The sequence below is a fragment of the Pimephales promelas genome, chromosome 14, assembly GCF_988280905.1.
Source record: "Pimephales promelas chromosome 14, fPimPro1.hap1.1, whole genome shotgun sequence".
In the NCBI taxonomy this organism is placed as follows: domain Eukaryota; kingdom Metazoa; phylum Chordata; class Actinopteri; order Cypriniformes; family Leuciscidae; genus Pimephales; species Pimephales promelas.
Genome location: NC_142782.1, coordinates 19,979,360 through 19,999,827, shown reverse-complemented (window position 1 = coordinate 19,999,827; position 20,468 = coordinate 19,979,360). Strand labels below are relative to the sequence as shown.

General features: G+C 36.7%; 1 protein-coding gene across 5 annotated transcripts in view; it reads left to right on the top strand.

Moving 5' to 3' along the window:
- The window catches only part of grid2 (glutamate receptor, ionotropic, delta 2), a 427,585-nt gene that overhangs the window by 356,806 nt on the left and 50,311 nt on the right, over positions 1 to 20,468 (top strand). For all 5 annotated transcript variants that reach the window (XR_005623733.2, XR_005623736.2, XM_039679482.2 and 2 more), the window contains exons 12-13: positions 12,000 to 12,138; positions 18,515 to 18,710. Coding sequence is in view for 3 of the 5 variants with exons in the window: in XM_039679482.2 (XP_039535416.1) it covers positions 12,000 to 12,138; positions 18,515 to 18,710 (335 nt within the window). In the remaining 2 variants the exon portion in view is untranslated. The remainder of the gene's footprint in view (positions 1 to 11,999; positions 12,139 to 18,514; positions 18,711 to 20,468) is intronic.

Sequence of the window (20,468 nt, the reverse complement as noted above, 5' to 3'; positions counted from 1 at the left end):
TTGTTTTGGTTCAGGAGAAACTATGGCTGCAGTTCTCGGTGATTGACTTCTGTCCAACTCATAACATGAAATGTGAGGATGACGTGTGATTCGGAGCGAATGCAATGATCGTGACTTGGTGTAAACCCCGTTCAATCTGTATAGGGGCCCGATGCCATTTTTTTTTTTTTTTGCATAAGAATAGTTTAAATAGATCACACTCTCATCTCATGCCATTTATTATGAAAACGCATGCACCTTACTTAACTGCCCAAGTTAATAAATAATGTGGACATGTTCTACATGATCAGAGGTGCGTTAATAATAATGTTGTTGCGTGCTTGGTACAGATTTGGAAACCACTGTTTGACATGCTTTAATATGAAATTCATGTCATATGAGGTGCTAGTCTGCAATTGTAACTGATCTAGATGACTATATCACTCCTGACAGCTTGTGTGGGTTAGCAGGTCTGCTGTGTGTTTAGTAAACAGACATGTCCTGATGTAAATGCTGTAATCTAACCAGTCATAAAGAGATTCTTACTTGAACAAGGTCAGATTTGGACTTGTCATTATATTAACATACAGCCTAGAACATATTTAATTATAGTCTAAGCTCATTACCACTGGAAAAAAAAGGTCTTTAACAGCACATGTAGGCACACACTGGTGACTCTGTAATTATGCTAACAAAATCATGTATAAAGGTTATGTTTGGACACTTGCTGTGCATTTTATCTATCAAGGGGGCAACAGAAGGCAAACAACCCACATTGCCTTCATACTGTGTGAAGTGCGTCATGATACACTCCTACAATATCTAATGAAATTTAATCACATTATGAGCACTTGTATGGGATTACATATGGATTACTTGAATATGTGCTGTGGATTCAAGTTGTCAATTTATAGACTGGTGTCTCTGTGGGACGTTGTCATGCTGGAGAATCTGTTTTAAAGTTTCATATTCTTTTAAAATATTTAAGTGAAATTGTGTTTTTATTATTTTGTTTGTGTCTGTGTGTGAAGAACTCTATATCTATTTAGCCCATTTCAATACCTTGTAATATCTTGATGAAACACAAGTTATTGGGGAGTGTAAATTTATACTGAATGTACTCACATGTAAACTTGTTCTAACCCTAACTAACCCTAACCCTAACCTCTACTAATAATCTAATAACACTCTAATGAGAGTTAGTAGACATGTAGGTGCAACATTACTTATAGTCAACAGAATGTGGACATCAATACTGAAGTGAAACCAAAAGATTAATCTAGTGTTCTTTCGGTTAGCACAGTTCGGTTTAAAGCTGTGTAGAGAAAGAAAACTGGCAACATCTTTAGGCCAAATTGGTTGGCTAAACTTGTCACATGCTGCATTTTGCATTCCATATGGTACCATCATTACAATACCTCTTAGCAACACATGCAAATTCACTGGGTTTGTGGGTGTTCATAAATATTTCATGATCACCAGTGTGTACATCTGTGTGTGTACATATATGACCTTAGGGTAGATTTTAACTTGAAGCGAAGTTGAAGGTTGTACCCTTTCAAAAAGCATGCAAAAAGCTTGCTCACTTGATGTTATCAGAATTTTACATGATCTAGTGAGGACCTCTGTATCTGATTTTTAAAGTAGATATGACACTCCTGTAAATGTTTTGGTTTATTAATTAATTAATTTTTTTTTGTTTTTCATATGAAAAGTCATGATGTGTCCTCATGCCCATGTAGTGACAGACATATATGACAAGATGGATTTTATTGGGTCACTTCTTGAGAAGGTTTGATGGTTAGGGGAACACAGAAAGCAGTTTGTGTGCAGCAGTTTGGCTCTTCTGACACATTTATCAGACAACAGCATTTCTAAAGCACTTTCTCTCATTCTGACACGCATCGTGAACACCTCGGTCCGTTCAGGGTTCCCTGCGCTTCACTTAGCACAAAGCCATTTATTTATATAAAAGAAAAAAATATCAAGCATCAGATGTTACACTGCAAGCTACATTAATGCACATGCATATTGAATGGTGAAAATGGTTTGCATTCATGTTGTATCTTCATTCATATAGAAATTGACTATAGAGTAATCCTTTCTTAATCTGTAGCGATTTTTGGTTTTACTTGGTTTCCAGTGAAAACATTTTTAAAAATCTTTAAAAAGTTTAAATTAAGGCTACATTGTACTTTTTCAGTAAATAAATTTACAGTGGGGTAAAGAAAATAAACTTGCTGTAAACCCAGACAAAAATACTTGAGAGCATGCCTAAAGTGTAACTTCGCTGATTTTCAACCCGCTTTGAATTGTTACAGTGACTACGTTTATATGCAGACAATTTTCAGGTTATGGTCAGGTTAAGGTCCCTATTCGGGTTTCTGAAACATTAGGAATAACCCGTTTACATGCGTGAGCAGAGAGAGTTTCTCCTGTATACATGGAATTGCAATATCCCGATGTAAACGGCGACGGGCGGTTAGATCTAGACGTACGGACAAACTTAAGACGCAATATGCACCATTATCGATTCTTCTTCCTGTATCCAAAGACAACAATAACAGCAGCACGTGGATAATGAATGGTTCGGGGCAGATAGCGATCACCTTTGTTTGCGCTTTTGATGCTGGTAACGTTACTGACCTCGCTCCAAAAGTATTCTGTGCTGTGTCTCGCCTGGTCTCGCCATGTTTACATCCGGTATTCTCCACGCAGATTTTTGTATGCGCCGATAAGTTTCTCTACTCAAAAGACCAAGATTCCTTGCGAATAGAACATGCGCAAAACACAAATCACTATGTCGATATGCCGATACGCGTTTACATGACCAAAAATTCGGGTTAGAAAAGGGGTATAATATCCCGGTTTTTAAAATCCGGGATATGAGTATATTCGGGTTTTTGCCGGTGTTTACATGGCCGTTCGCGACCGGGTTATTGCTAATATCCCGGTTATGAATGGGTTATTGGATGCATGTCAGTGTTGGTAGTAGGCTATATGTAAATAAACAATGTTTACTCGTTCTCAGAGAAATTCAGATTTATTTATCCAGGGCTTTTGTGAAAACTACTGAATATACTTTCGCATTTTTGTATCCCCACCCACGGACAGTCAGATCGAACAAGGGTTGTTAACAGAAAGTTGTATGGTACTTTGTAAAAATGGAACACCATGGAAATAAATATCTCAGATTTTATTTAAAATATCTTCGTTTGCATTTCGAAGATGAATAAAGGTCTTACGGGTTTGGAACGACATGAGGATTAGTAATTCATGACCATTTTGTATTTGAATTTTGGGTAAACTAACCCATTAATTGAATCAATAAAAATATCGTTTGACTAGCAAGTATCACCATGATCAAGAGGCTGTTGAATGGCTTTCCCACTTTGCTCTTTTATCTTCTTTCCCCATATGTTTCTTTCACCATATGTCTGAACCCAGCATGCTATCTTTGCTATTTCACAAGCAGTAACTAAATAGATGTGCTCTGATGTGTACCTCGTGATTTATTTACTTTAATTTTGATGATTTACAGCGGTGAAAGTTCCAGAGTGGCTGCGTGCTGTGACAGAGATTTGGCAATTGGGGTCGCACTTCAGAGCATTAAACTTTATGAAAATGGATGGCAATATTTGCTAGCGAGCATCATAATGGTATAGTTGATGGCTTAAATAAATAGCAGTCATAAACTGTACAGGGAACACACACACACACATATATATATTTATACACGCACACCAAAACCTGGCAGGGCTGGTGTGGTGAAAGGAAAATAAAGGTGAGATGTTGCAAGGAACCGCGCTCCAGCGAAACGACTAACATGTTTTTCCTTAAGTTATTTATCGCCAGAGTGCTTTTGGAAAGAATGGAAATAAATAAATAAAACTAACAGCTCTCATCAGAAGCTACAATCTCCAGCTCTCAAGGTGCTGCAGAGATTTAAGGCTTTACAAGGTAGCAATGTATAAACCTTTGAATGTTCAGCACCAGTGGTTTCAAAGGGCTTATTTGAAGTTGCTTTAACTGCTGAGAAACGACCAACTGGAGAGGTACATTTTCAGTTATCAAAACAGAAGAAAAAAATTAGCAACCTTATTTCAGCCTTTTTTTATTAAAGAACATTTCAGACCAAAGAAAAGTTGTCTTTGAACTTTTTTTTTATTGATGTGTATGAACCATGAAACGACTAGAGATTTACATCTTGTCGACAACAACACTAATCTGGGACTGTTTCCTCAAATCTGCTAATTTAGTCTTTTTTTTTCTCTCTTACTTAAAGGAATAGTTCACTTTTCTGTCATCATTTACTCACCCTCAAGTTGTTTTAAACCTGTATGAATGTCTTTCTTCTGCTGAACACAAAGGAAGATATTTTGAAGGATGTAACCAAGGTCTGATGGACCTCATTGACAGGAAATACCCCATAGTAAGAAAAAAACATACTATTCAATGGCACCCATCAACTGTTTGGTTACCGACATTCTTCAAAATATCATCTTTTATGTTCAGCAGAAGAAAGACATTCATACAGTTTTGAAACAACTTGAGGGTGAGTAAATGATGACATAATTAGAATTTTTCAGTGAACTATTCCTTGTACGGTATATGCAACACTATCTCATGACCAATTCGTACAAATTTGACGCATGATTAAAAAGTGTCTAATTTGTACTAATTCGTACGACCTCACTCGTACTAATTCGTACGATTTGTCTAAACCCACGTGGACTCGGACGTCAGAATTAATAAACATGATACATATTGAGAGTTTGTACGGACAAGAAAAATGCATTTTTCCCACTTGAGGGGAATCACTGGTTATTGTGCTTAATACAGTTGGGAAAGGTGTTAATGTATAATGAAAATGCCACAAAACCCATCACTCGGACATTAATGGCGTAGACTTACATGCATATACGCCGATACATGTATATAGCTCAAAATGCATATAGATAACACGCCACTTGACTTGAAAGTGGCGTGTATGTTTACGCAAAAGTCGTGTCATGTTGCAGAGTGTGTGTGTTTACATACAGTATTCTATGAGTTAGCTATTTATATTGCCTGTTGCTTTTCCCAAAAAAAGGGTAACACTTTCCTATACAGTTCCATTGGTTAGCATACAGTTAGTTAACTTTAGTAAACATAAACCTTATTTTTATGACTGAAAATAATTTTTAATAGTTTCAGTTTTACTATAAGTCCAGAAGCATTTTTACGTTTTTACGTGGAATAATACACATGGAATCATTAAATCATGCAATGATTTAAATCCATTTATATTGCTACCGTTATCATAACGTATTGATACTATCATTTAGTGTTAAGGAGTATAGTCAGCAGGCAATTGTTTCGTATCCCTTCATTCAAGATGTTTGGAAAGAAGCCTTCTGATATTCTTGGCCTTCTTCAGCCTCTCTAGTAGAATGTGTTGACAAGATGTGTATATACTCATCCTCGGATATATCTACAAAGCTCCTATCAGCCATGAAGGGCACTTCACTGTTTCATGGCAGCTTGTGCCACTTCGGAATCCACTTAATTTCGGAGAGTCCTGGTTGCTCAGATCCAGCTACTGGGAAACACACAACACACAAATGTTATTTGACCCTTTAAACATCTACATTGAACATATGACATTTTCTTGCAAATAGCTATTGAATAACGGATTTTATGCAGTTATTTTTTGAATATTACAACGTAAGAACAGTGAAAGTATTACTTTCTTTTATGCACAAACATCTCAGACACAAACGAGAAACACATTCCTGCTTTAAAAGCTTTTGTCTCCCTCATACACGCATTCTGTCTGTTTCTGTCTCAGTATGTGTTAGCTCACAGCGAGGGGTTGCGAGGAGTGTGTAGCCCCTGGCCTGCTGCTGAATCAAAAGCAAGCAGTGAGGAACCTGCTGGAAACGGGGCTTGCTGATTTGATGTGCGTGGCAGGGCGGCTTTGAACCCCAGTTGCTGGGTGTGCAGATAAAAGCTACATTACCGTCCTGCTCATTTTCTAAAGATCAACATCCTGCAGCCACAGAGAATGGCATTGCAATCAGCACGCGCCAAAGCACTGACATTCCACGATTCTTTACTCACTGCCAGTCATATCTGATAACAGTAGTCTGCTTACTGCCGGTCACATTTCATCACAGATCATTACCAGTGCAGGACTGAGCCTGGGTGAAGGGCAACGGGGGGGTTTTCAGCATGGCCAATGTCAAGGATTCCTAAGCTTTTGTCAGCCAAACCCTTTTGACCTAAAATATTTACTTGATATTTTACCCCCTGAAATTTTAAGTTAACATTTCAATAATTTAACAAAGCATTCACGTTCACGGTTAGGATGTCGGTTAATGGTCATGTGACATGCAGATAAAATATTTAAACTTTTTGAGTGTTATTTTTTTCTTTCATTTTTTTTAAATTATTTTAATTTTAAGTTTTTTGATTTAATGTATTAGCATTTCATCAACTCATGAACCCTCATAAACTACTTATACAGTACAGCTTTTATACAAACGTATTGTGAAAAAATTGCAATGGTTTTTTATATCATATCTTGTTGTGGCAATCTTTTATAAGCAACCACAACCAATGTATCTGGTATTTGAAGCATTGTATTTATATATAAGTCAGTTGCATACGAGTCAACTCTTTCTTTTGGATTCGGGCTTCACAATTTATCAAACTAATAATTAAGATTAGCACAGTGGCAAATACTTCTGTTTTTAATTTACTGTAGGTTTAATTTACTGCTTTCCCTGCGTCAAAATTGTCTTCGTGAACATGAATGCAATGGCTATTCAAAGCTGTTTAAATTAGACTTGGTTTGATTTATTTTAATTTATACTGTAGATTATAACCAGTGACTAACTAGTCCAAATCATCATCTGATTCACAAACTTTTTAAGTTTAACTTCTATTTGCAGTCACACATAAAAATGGGTTTTGAATAAACATCACATGACATTCTAGATAAAATGCAATTTGCTATTATTTTGTTGCATACATACATTTAGATCCAACATCCAATACACACTTCAACTTAACCTGAGAAATTGAGAACGCAGTGATCAACAAGTTGACATGGTAACTAAGAGGTTTATTCTGAAGCAAAGCCAGCTTTGTTAATATAATGAGAGTACAGAAGTCATGGCTCAAGCAGTTGTTCTGTTCTGTTCTGAACTTGCAGTGACAGCCTCAGTGATTATGCCATTTAATCATTCTTGTCACATTGCTTGCTTTTGGGGTGTGATTTATTATTATTAGTTTTGTATTTATTCAGGGGCAACATGAAATTGACTGTTTAGGCAGTTTTTTTGATTTGCAAAAACAGTCAAGCGTCACAGTTTCTGGAAAGAGAATACAGCATGCGGTTTTCCTCTGTTTTTGCACCCCTCAGAGTCCCCCCCAAAAATGTAGTTTTTGTATTGTAAATCGTCGAGCCCGTTCTCATCCTTTAACGTCATATAGAACACTATATGCAAAAACGGCGCTATACTACGCACATGGCACCCTTTATCGTTAATATAACACGACGTTATAAATCCTTTAGCGTGAATATGACACGCACACCCTACCCCACACCTAAACTTAGCCCTCACAGCGCGTGTTATATTAACGATAACGGGTGCCATGTGCGTAGTATAGCGCCGTTTTGTCATATAGTGTTCTATATGACGTTAAAGGATGAGAATGCGTTGAAATCGCCATATATTCATTCTCTCCTATGCTGCATTGTGCACAGAAACACGTTTTTTGTAGTTGTATCTCCACACACCAGCACATAATCTTTCAGGAGGATGGTTGTAGTCGACTTTCTCAGCTCGCTTCAGCTCAGAGAATAATTTTAGCATAGAACGTTCTGATTAATCCTCAACAGCACTGTATTTTGACACTTTTGCATTTCCCTTTTTGCAGCTTAGCATTTCTCACATATCCATGCAAGTGTGAGATTGGACTCTTTATAACCTTAGATCCTTATTTTTATATTTATCATGACTGTAGGATTCCCATAAGCGGTAATTGTGGCCTCCTGTAATGCTGGCCTCCTGTAGCTGTGTTCAATCTAGTCTCAGACTCATTATTTTTCGCATCCATTTGCTTTAGCAGGCTCCAGACCAGAGTTGCTGCATCAGTCTTGGGCCCTCTGTTTTTTTTTTTTTTTTTTTTTTTTTTTTCTTTAAACAGTAGTGTGTGTATACAATATATATATATATATATATATATATTCTTCATTTATCCTGCTTGTTGTTAGGATAGGAGCATACCTTTGCCATACCTATCTTCACTAGAATTTATATTTAATTACACTACCATCCAGTTTGTTGTGTACAAAACAATATTTTTGAAGCACTGTTGAATATGGAAATTAGCTTTTTAGTCGATTGCCTTGATTTCGAACAAATGTTCTCACCAAGAACTCTTACAGATGTTGGTTTTGTTGGTGTGATTATTTTTCATGTCACAGATGTGCTTGGGTATGAAGATAATTAGTCAAAATTTCAGCCTTGTTTCATTTAGAAACTGAACAGAACATGCAAGTTTTATCTTTCTGAAAATATAATATGTTTATGTGGAAATATAAGGTTTATGTGAACTTGTCATCTTTAATTATTATTATTATTATTATTATTATTATTATTATTGCTATTTATTTTTGGTGCGTGATTTGCTTGAAAGGGCTGATCAATAAAATATATTTTATTAGTATTCATACTGCCGTTAACACGTACATTTTCATATATTTGGACAATGTTTAAGTATTTAAATATGCACAGATTTTAGGAATGTAAAAGTTTTAACAAATAAAATGTATTATATATGAAGAGTTCAGATGAAAAAGCCTCTAAGTGCCATTTGAAATTTTCTTCTAGAATGACAATTTTTATCAAGCTTGTATATTTAAGTTCAGTAATTTCACTTAAATCACAATTAATAGGTAATTTTTATTGCAATTTAAGTGAAATTACTGAACTTAAATATACAAGCTTGATAAAAATGATCATTCTAGAAGAAAATTTCAAATGGCACTTAGAGGCTTTTGCATCTGAATTCTTCATATATATATATGTGTGTGTGTGTGTGTGTGTGTGTGTGTGTGTGTGCGTGTGTGTGTGTGTGTGTGTGCGTGTGCGTGTGTATGTGTTTATTATATATGATTATTTATACTAATATTAATCCATTAAGATTAGTAAATGTGATGGCATTGAACATAATTTATAAAAAATAAAATAAAAACCTGTTAATTAATTTGTGAATAAGGTGCAAATAAACAATAGTTTATTCTAATAGAATTCATTCTTATAGAATTACTGCCCGTTTCATTCAGTCAGATGAAGGAGCTGGTCGAGTATTCTCTGACATTTGCTTAAACTGAAGTTCAAAATCTCTGCGGTTTACATAGCAGATGAAGGAAGAAGTGCCATTTAAATATCCCTAACCTTAAAGTCTACTAACCTAAGAAAGATGATTATAAGAAATGTGTAAGCCAACTTTTCCATCATGGACTTGTTTGCTGAAATTAAAATTGCACAAAGTTTGCGTGGAGCAGAGAGTACACAGCCTGCATATGTATGTGACTGAGTCATCTAAAAACTTTCTTTAATAAGACAGCTCATCTCAGTGGACCCCCTACAGAAACAGAATTGTCAGATACCTTATTGAGTGCTGAAATGCTTGGCACTTACAACGCAAGGCTGGAATGATACGGGAAGCCACGAGGATAGATGGGACTAATTTTTAACGGATTTCACTGTTGCTGCGAGCCTTGTATTGTGCAGATCTATCATTATTGTGGTGTGTGGTACTTTTAGAGGAGCCGCTGTCATCTCTGACTGTTGAATTAGCAGGGATCTGAATGCAAAATAAACAGACGTGTTTTTGCTCTGACTGTGGTGACTGGGGAAATGTAGATTTGACATTACAATTGGTGGCCCTTTTTTGTGAGTCTCATACTGAGTTTTATGTTATTTATTTTTATCAGTTAAGTCTCAGTTGTTTGAATCCTGCACACCCACACCGGATGAATCCATTTGTTTCCAGTCTGTCGGAGTACTGCACTATACTAAAGATGAAGTTTTTTTGTTCAAAGCATATACAGGAAGATAAGAAACACATTTTACATTACAAATGAGTGGGGGCGAACATGACATTGGGGCAGGTCATAACATTCTCACTCAAATAAATGCAATGACATTTAAATGTATCTAAACATACATTATATGTACACATCTAAATATAAACTTACACTGTGTAACTCGTTTATTCTTAGCTAAAACACATAGTTCTTTCAAAAGTATATGTGCTCATTAATGTGTATTTACTTTGTTCAAGTAATAAAGTATCCTCGTGAGTGTATAATATGCCGTTGAAAATACATACGAGTAAGGGGTTCTAATGTCGGTCGCCATGTTGCCCCTCCATCTTGAAAGTACATTAGCCAAAGAGGGACATACCCGTTAATTCAAGCTCCACCTTTCGCGTTTACGTTTGAGTTAACACTCATGGACGAGGTCAAACTGGAAGGCATGTTAATCTTGGACTACATTGGCCACCGTAGGAGTTCAAACTAAATCAGAATTGAGAGGAAGAGAAACTAATATTCACTGGATGGTCATATACCTTTTCACCGCTAGATGGGGGTAAAAATCACACAGTGTAGCTTTAAATAGCAATGTAGTAGTCTACTTCTACAAACAAGATAATATATATTAGCACAGCATATATATTAATATATTCATATTTAATGAATTCAATATCCAGACATATAAAATTAGAGAATATGTCTTGAATTAAGTTTTCATTTTTAAACATAAAATGTTGTTCTATTTATTATGTAATGCTTTTAGATTGAACCTGAGGTCTCAGCATTTTTGGCAGCATTAAAGTCAGTAAATAAAATAAATAATCATTGCTTAATAAACAGACACACAGATCTATAAATAATACCAACCAAAGAAAGTCTTCATATGGAGGAAGCTGTGCTATTGTGGCTACGTCTACCATATGCCCCAGGAGACTTTGAAAGTTGGACCCTTTCTCACTTGGCATCGACCAGACATGTTCCTCCTGAGAGAAGTGTTGGACCGAGTTCATCTCCATACCAGAAAAGAGATCCTCAGGCCGTAGGCAAGTTTACTCTTTTCCCATTTTTTCCCGAAGACCCAGCTATGGACGAATAGGCGGAGGATGGGTGGAGGCAACAGCGGGCCGTCTGGACAGGATGTGCCCGGATGGCCTCTGTCTGCTTCTGGGCGGTAGAGAACTGTTGGGCAAAGTTCTCTACCATGTCGCCGAACAAATCAACCTGTGAAATGGGGGAGTCCAAGACCCAAACTTTGTTTGCATTACTCATGTTTGCCATGTTGAGCCAGAGATGGCATGGATCCGGCTCGGGCAACGCTACTTTCCCAGAGGGAAAATCATCTCCAGATCCCAGCTCACCCTTTGATTCTGCAATGGACACCCTGCCCTCCGAAGAGACCCCGAACAAAATGACTGGTCGGTCCACTACAAAGGGACCAGGGCGCTCATCAGGGAGATCCACCGGCTGCGATGCAAAAGAGGAGTGAGTGAGCCGGGCAGATTACCCCTTACTGTAATCCTCAGTGTCTTTCAGAAGAGCACCGACACACTCGCTCATTGTAAAGAACAACACTCTTCAGAGACATCAACACCGATCGGCTCCGAAGCGATAAACAACTGTTTTGTGCATCCACTTCCGTATTTATACCTGTGCTGCAGGGCGGAGCGTGTGATGCAATTCTCGCATGCCAATGTGCATTGGTTCATTTTAACAATACTCAAAGATGACATGCTCCCTAAGCGTGATCCCAATCAGACAACTATTCGAACGTGAAAGGGAACAAAGGTTGTGTAATTTATAAAGAGCGAAATATGATATGTATATTTTCTAAAAAGAGAAATTAATTTCAAAAGTGTACACATCTAGTTTCCAAGACAGCACAGTCATCAGCCTTTTCTGTTTTCTTTTTTTGCTGTTCTCTCTACAGGTGGTGAGGTGCCCTACACGACTTTGGCTACAAGGATGATGATGGGGGTTTGGTGGCTTTTTGCTCTGATTGTCATCTCCTCCTACACAGCAAATCTGGCTGCCTTCCTCACCATCTCCCGCATCGAGAACTCCATTCAGTGAGTACACACATTTATGCATGTCACTCTTGCGGTGCATCAAACACTGTAATCATCCTCACAATAACATAACAACAAACAAGTTGTGGCTTTCAAACTTCTTCTCAGTTGAATATGCTGTGTAGTTTAAGAATAATACTAACAAAGGCATGAATTTCTGGGAGCATTGCTTAGTTTTGGATAGGAATGGTATTATTTGAGCAGCATTCTTCAAATGAAAACGTCTAAATACATCACATTCTTAAGCTACAAAAAAAAAAAACACTCAAAAAGAACAAATCTGTTTGTGTCTAATGTTGCTGCAAAACACACTATTTCATGCTGTGTGTAATGAATACTCACAAGACTTCAACACGGTTTCATGGTGCTCAGACTTCTGCTGTGTGTGTGTGCCTACTTAAGCTTATTTTGGGGACAAATTTGTACCCAGCAGTGAGCTAAACCTGACAAAACATTCTCGTTTGCAAATTCGTTTGCCGTTCTCGTTTGCAAAAAGGTAGAGTAAATACTTTTTCTTTCTTTTTTGAATGCAGGAAGTTTTCTCTTAAAGGTTAAAGGGTTACACTGTCTGTAAAAAATAACTGTGATTTTAACGGTAAAATACTGTAAAAATGCTACAGTGCAAAACTGTTAATTGGTTAACAGAAAGTTTCCGTACTTTACACGGTAAATAACCGTGATATAATTTTACAGGAAAATACTGTTAAATTTACAGTTTTTTAAAGTGAAAAAGAACAAATCATTGTATAATTTACCGTGAAAAACAGTAAATTGACATTTCCACAATTCCCTGTGTCACACTTCACATTTTATGTATTTTTTTTTTTAAATAACTATGGTTCCTCATAATTTTATTGTTTTTTTTCTTTGTTTGTTTTTTTAATCATGTACATTAGGGTTTTATGTTACATTTAATGTTGTTAAATTAATGTTTATTGAATTTTTTTTTTTAATTTCATGTGTGTTACCATGATGGTGTTTAATGTTTGTGTGAATGGTCTAAAAATGGTCTAAAACAGATATCAATATGTCAATAAGTTGGTAAATTAACATTTTATCAGAAGCTAAAATACGGTTTATTATTGTAAATTTTAAGTTAAGTCTGTAAAACCATTAACGTTCCTACCGTACTTTTAACGGTAAAGTTCTGGCAACCACAGCTGCCGTTTTCTTTTTTTACAGTAAAATTTACGGTTTATTTCTTAGAGTGTAGTTCAGCCAAAAATGAAAATGCTGTCAGTATTTGCTCACCCTCATGTTGTTCCAACCCCGTAAGACCTTCGTTCATCTTCGGAACACAAATTAAGATATTTTTTGATGAAATCTGAGAGCTGGATCACTCCTGCATACTAGTCCATAGGCTTCTTGAGGAATTGAAACTTGCTGTCCTCAAAGTTATTAAAGACATCATTAAAATAGTCAGAGTGACTACAGTGACTCAATCTTAACTTTATCAACACTTTTTGTGCGCAAAAAACAACAAAAATATTGTCATATTCTTGACTTTTGAATGCTAATAACAGAAGGTCAAAATTTTCATAAGAGTAAGATCAGCAACCACATTTTGTTAAATATTTGAAATGTTGCACATAGTCATACATTTAATTTAATTATATAAACACTTCAAAATCACTCTTTTTCTGTCTGTCTCTTTGCTCTTAACCCGGCAGGTTAAATAAATTACCAGTGCAGAAATGTCTGACGTCATTCTCACTGGAATGATAAATCTAATTTGTGGCACTGGAAATTAAAACAGGGAGTTGCATGCCCGTAAGAGATTATTCCACATATGCACACATACACACAGGGACTCTCCATAGGGACAATGGTTTTTACACTCTACAAACCTGTTTTATGAAAATTGTATTCTATGTATTATTACTATAATAAAATGTATATATGAAATGTAATAAATATACATATTCGTATATTTATTCGTATATGCAACATGTCACAAAGCTTGAATCATTTCAAATTGGTTTCTTGGACATGACAATGAGTTCACTGTACTAAAATGGCCCCCACAGTCACCAGATCTCAACCCAATAGAGCATCTCTGGGATGTGGTGGAACTGGAGCTTCGTGCCCTGGATGTGCATCTCACGAATCTCCATCAACTGCAAGATGCTATCCTATCAATATGGGCCAACATTTCTAAAGAATGCTTTCAGCACCTTGTTGAATCCATACTATGTAGAATTAAGGTGGTTCTGAAGGCGAAAGGGGGTCAAACACAGTATTAGTATGGTGTTCCTAATAATCATTTAGGTGTGTGTGTGTATATATATAGCAGAGGCAGTCCAAACTGTGTCCGTCTGTTTTAAACGTTGAGCAGGGTGGAGTTATGGGGTTTTATAGACAGTTTGAGGATCCAGTGCAGTTACATGGTTTAGTCACAAGTTCTTTTTTAATCAGTTTTTATTGTTAAAATGTTTGCAAACCCACAGACAGGAGTAAAGAGTGAAGAGTAAAGAGTGACCAATAGTAATGATTTGGAGCTACTAGGTTTGTGCTCTATACAGAGACGATATACAAATTTGTAACATATTTAAGCTTTGCAAAATTGTTAATACCAGTTTAGTGCACTTTATAAAAAGTTGATACAGCCTTCAAATGCAACCTCAAGAGGACGCAGCCTTCGAAATGAGATGCGGCTATAATAACAGTCCTCGTAATATAACCATGTAGGCGAATCGGGGAGGTGGTGTTACTAGGGAAAATTTAGTATTTATTTTTTCGAGATCTCGGTTTGTTTATTTTTCTTTGCATTAGATTATCATTAATGAGCCTGTGCTTAGATCGCTTGATTCTGGCTCTATGCACCTAATTAGGATTTCCATAAATTTAAATCTATTATCTTTTAATGTGTAGACGATGGCAGGGTCATTACAGAAATAATTACAGCCTAAACTCCACACCCAGGGGTCTGTTGTATTTAAAATACACCATTCAGTCAGGAAGAGCTGAAAGATTTATGAGAACAACTAGGTAGTGGGGTGAGTTTGTTTTGTCTTTAGAGGAGTTTCATTACCTAATAGATTTAAAGTCGGTGCAGTTTGTTTAGTATCATTTTCTTTTGTTGCTGTGAGAATTTTAAGCCCGATGGATACGGGACAAAAAGAGGGAGCGTTAGTTCATCAGTCTCTTTTAAATCGACTTTACTGATCCTAACCCAGTGTTAATTAAATCAGAGCAACGCCAACTTATCGACAACTCTCACTTACCCCACATAGCTCTTAACCAGTTAACACAAAATCTATACGTTCGCTCGTTTCATTCATCAGGCTGGTCCTCAAGGAATTCAGATGAACACTTTGTACTTACTTCATATTGAATGCATTTATGTGAAACTTTTGCATCAAGGCTGAATTCTGCCTGCAGAGTAAAATTTAACTCCGGATATTTCGTATTTTTTAGTTTTGGTTTTCAATATGTCGTGCTGGCACCATGATGCCTCGGATTCAGCTCTAGATGTTTAGAGAAAGAGAAATTGATCATCTTGTGAGTGAGGAAAACACTTCAGATGTGTCTTGTTTGTGCTGATTGCTTTTGTTTTGAATGATTTGCGAGGCTTTACCACTGATTTGCTGGATGTACAGCTTAGCAAAAAAAATAAACACTTCACTGATGTTCACTTTTATCCTGAAACAGCATGAAAATGGCATTTAATTAGCTTTTCTAACAGAGAAAAGTAATAAAGACTACTGCAGCCTTCTGAATGCAATGCACCCTTGTAAGGAAGTGCTTTTGAATATTCATGCATATTGCTACATCAGTTTAGAAATATAAAAATGGTTTAGGAAACAGACTGTAGAGTGCGGCTCCGTACGTGTCAGTTTTCAACATGGCTGTGAGATGCCATCCATCTGTGAAGGTGAAGGAGGGCCAGGCTACAGGCTTCTCGAGATTTTTATTTTTTTTTTTTCTGCACTCACAGTTTCTCATGCCAGTTTGCCTGCGGTCTGGCTAATCACAGTCACTCCGTGCCACAGATGACAGTTTTCCTGGCCAAAGTAAAAAGATCAGCTAAGCGGCCCCGCATTTGAATGCCGCCAGATGGTCACCTATAAAGGGTGTGAAAAAGTGTATACACAGATAGATTGCTATTCTTAAGGCTAATTGAATTTTGCAGTAACAAGCACATAATGCTACATTGCAAATGTTCCACTATTATTAAAAATTACATAGATTAAACTCTGTAAGTCATCTCTTTGCTAGTATCCTCCTAAACATAGATGAATGCTTTTAAAATTTGCAGTTGTTCTCTTTCAAGAAAACAAACCTAAATTATTGACGACTCATCCTGCACTACATAGATTTTCTCCAATCAGATGCTTTCTCTGAGAATGTCCTCAGTAATACCACCTGCACCTGACTAGCAAGAGTTTCTCTCATTTGTGATCTTTTTTTTTAAATGTATAAAACACTATGTTAATTGTAATATCATTACAATATAAAATAACTGTTTTCTCAACGCATTCTCATCCTTTAACGTCATATAGAACGCTATATGACAAAACGGCGCTATACTAGGCACATGGCACCCGTTATCGTTAATATAACACACGCTGTGAGGGCTAAGTTTAGGAGTGGGGTAGGGTGTGCGTGTCATATTCACGCTAAAGGATTTATAAAGTCTTGGGTTCGCGTGTTATATTAACGATAAAGGGTGCCATGTGCGTAGTATAGCGCCGTTTTTGCATATAGCGTTCTATATGACGTTAAAGGATGAGAACGGGCTGGATACCCTTTATCGTTTATATAACACGCGCTGTGATGGGTAGGTTTATGTGTGGGTTAGGGTTGGGTAGTCTCATATTACACTAAAGGATTTATGACGCCTTGAGTTTGCGTGTTATATAAACGATAAAGGGTACCATGTGCGTAGTATAGCGCCATTTTGTCATAAAGCATTCTATGTGACGCTAAAGGATGAGAACGGGCTGGTTTTCTATTTTAATATATAGTTTATTCCTGAACTTACAGCATTATTAGTCTTCAGTGCCACATGATCCTTCAGAAAGTCATTATAATATGCTGTTAAACTCAATAAATGTACTCAAAAAACTTGTCTTATTATTTTTAGTTGAAAACAGTTGTGCTTCTTAATATGATTAAGTTCAAAAGAATTTAATTGATTTGTAATAGAAACGTTTGTAACATTGTCTTAACTGTCACTTTTGATCAATTTAATGCTTCCTTGCTTAATAAAAGTTTTAATTCCTCAATAAAATATATTTGTTAAGACCCCAAACCTTTGAAAAATAGTATATTTATAATATTATAAATGTATGTAATTTATAATAAATAACTGTAAGCATTGCAATTAAACAGAAGACAAAAACATCAATAATAAAAATGTTAAGTTATTATGAATAATTAATCATTTTGAATTAATATCAAAGACAAGTCATTTTACATGTTCTGCCCAAACAAAAGAAAGACGTCAACACAGTGGTGAGAACTTTTAATGCTGTTTTATTATGTGCACTGTGACCTACAGAGTAAACCACAAAGATGAAGGACTTGCATTAGCACTGAAAGTGTAATGTCACAGACCGGACTTGCATTGCTCAGTAGCCCTGCGGTGGTGTTTTATAGTACTGCAGGGTACTCGCGGGTCATTTTTATGGCTATTCTCCATGCAAATGACACCCAACACTTAACCATCATTCTCAGGGAGGGGTGGGGATTAAGTGGCGGGATTAATTGGGAGCAATAAAAGATTAACGTTTGTGGGTAAGTTCATTAAACCTTCAAAGGGTGCCAGCAGAGTTAAGTACTAGAAGACGACGACAGCTGTCTGAAGTAATAAAATATTTGATAAATTAGAGGTCAGTCTGATTATCTGCGTGAATCTCAATGGTACCAACCCATGCTCTCCGCTGTCAGTGACGTACTGCTCGAATGTATAGAAATATTATTACAGTGGATGTTGAATACAATGCGAAAGCACTCACTTGCGTCATTTGAAGTGAGAATTTTGAAACTCTTTGATGAACTGCAGTATGATGATGGCGTGAAGGGAAACCAAGAAGGCTTCATCTTTATTATACGCTTAATATAAATATTACTGCTGAGAATTAGTGTCCCTTGGTTGGCTAACTTTGAATTAGATGTAAGATATTAACACAAGTTGCTGAATAAACAGTATTTGACATAACATAAGTGGTCTGTGCAGCAGAGCCGCTGGATACATTTACACTCACTTACATTGGCACAATTAAGCTCAAACATGTGGTTATTCGTGCGTTCACATTGTAGAGTTTTCAAATAATGTTTTAATCGTAAAATGATTATGCCCCCCAGGCATCAACCCAATAATGTTGATTTCTAAATATCTTTGATTTGAAAATGTTTTTCTGTTCCCCTACAGGTCACTGCAGGACTTGGCTAAGCAGACAGATTTGCCGTACGGCACGGTTCTAGACTCATCCGTCTACGACCAGGTCCGCAGTAAAGGCATGAACCCCTTTGAGAGGGACCCGATGTACTCACAGATGTGGAGGATGATCAACCGCACGGGAGGAGCTGAAAACAACGTGGAGGAATCAAAAGAAGGCATCCGGAAGGTAGGACGCTCCCGGCGCTGTGACTACCGCCACCGTTTATCTAATTACAGTGCTTAACTAAGCAACGGTTTGTGAAGATAATGCTAATGTTCTCTGAATAGAGATATCAAAGTAAAAATGCACTAATGCGACTCAATGGTGCTTGAGTTATGAGTGATTTAACTCTGAGAATTCCCCCACTGAATTCCCATACTAATTAGGTGCGGGTTAATGCCTTATTTGTTAACCCACGATTTTTTATTCCTCTCTTCCAAGCGTGTTTTCATTTGGAATTTTAAACGAGCTCGAGCACTGCAATTAAAAAGGCTGGTAGGCAAGTGAAGTATGAAGGCAGAGAGTCTTTGCTGTGTGCTGCCTTTAGATCTTGAGAGAATCCTAAAGAGTAAATGGCTTAGGGTGTTTTGTTAATGTGATATCATCTCACAGGTGTTCGGTTAAATATTGTATGACAAGGTGACACCTCTGTCTTGCCAGAGGCGTCACCCTCCTTCAACCTCTCCATCCTTCGCCTCTCTTCTGTGCCTGCCTGCCTCCTTTGGTAGCTTGTAGGCTTCAGAGCGTCCCCTAGTGACCTACCTCTGGAGTTTCTCTCATTATGATCATGACATGGTTTACATTTCAGCCATTTTGCCCAAAGCCATTTACAAAAGGTGTTTCAGCTTTACATATGATGCTACCTAAATGATTGACAACAGATTGTTGCCATACAAATCGCGCAGCTAATAAACAAGCCAGCATGATACATTTTTTTCCAAGTATACTTATATATTTGCTAGCAATAATGAACAGAATTTGTTGAAACCGAGAAATCTGGACATACATGTGTGCAGAGTCTGCAGACAAAAAAACGGTAGCTAGTAATGTTTATAAAGTTTTTAAATATGGATATTTTTCCTCACAAAACTGTATCACTTCGTTTCAGAAGGCCTTTATTAACCCCCTGGTGCCATTACTTTTATGATGGATTGATACATTTTTGGGGGGCTTCAAAATCCAAGTTATCATTCACTCCCATTATAAAGCTTGGAAGAGCCTGATAATTGTTTTATTTAACTCCTCCGATTGTGTTTGGCTGAAAGAAGAAAGTCATAAACACCTAGCATGACATGAGGGGAAGTAAATTATGGGATCATTTTCATTTTAGGGAAAACTAACCCTTTAAATGCAAAATTCCCTGAAATTCCCAACAGAACTTCCAAAAAAACCCTCCCAAAAATTCCCAACAGAGACAATGGTGACTTTTTTGGCACATACTATTTTGATGTCCAAAAATAGTTATCTTATAAATCATGACCTGGCTTATAGAGGCACATATTGTTCTCTACGTTAATGCAGTTTAAGAATACTCAACAATGGACAAAAGATTTATTTTCCATTTCTAAAGGAAAAGTGGTGGATTCTTAGTAACAGAAGCCTCTCTGACATTTCCTCTTCTCATGTATTACATAAATAGTGTTGCAGACGGTTTGCAAGCGCAAGCAAATGTTCTTCATAGAATTTTCAGCCAAAAATTAAAGTTCTGTCATCATTTAGTTATTGACTTTCTTCCATGAAAAACAATAAAGTTTAATATTTAGCAAAATGCCAGAGCTTCTGCATACAGTGAATGGTCAACCTCAAAGAAGCCATAAAAGTTGCCCATATATTTTTTTAAGTCTTCTAAAACCATACAATTGCTTTTTGTGAGGAACAATAAATAACACCTTTTGTGTTTTACAGATAGAAAAAAAGCTAAACTGAACGTTTGGAACAATGTGA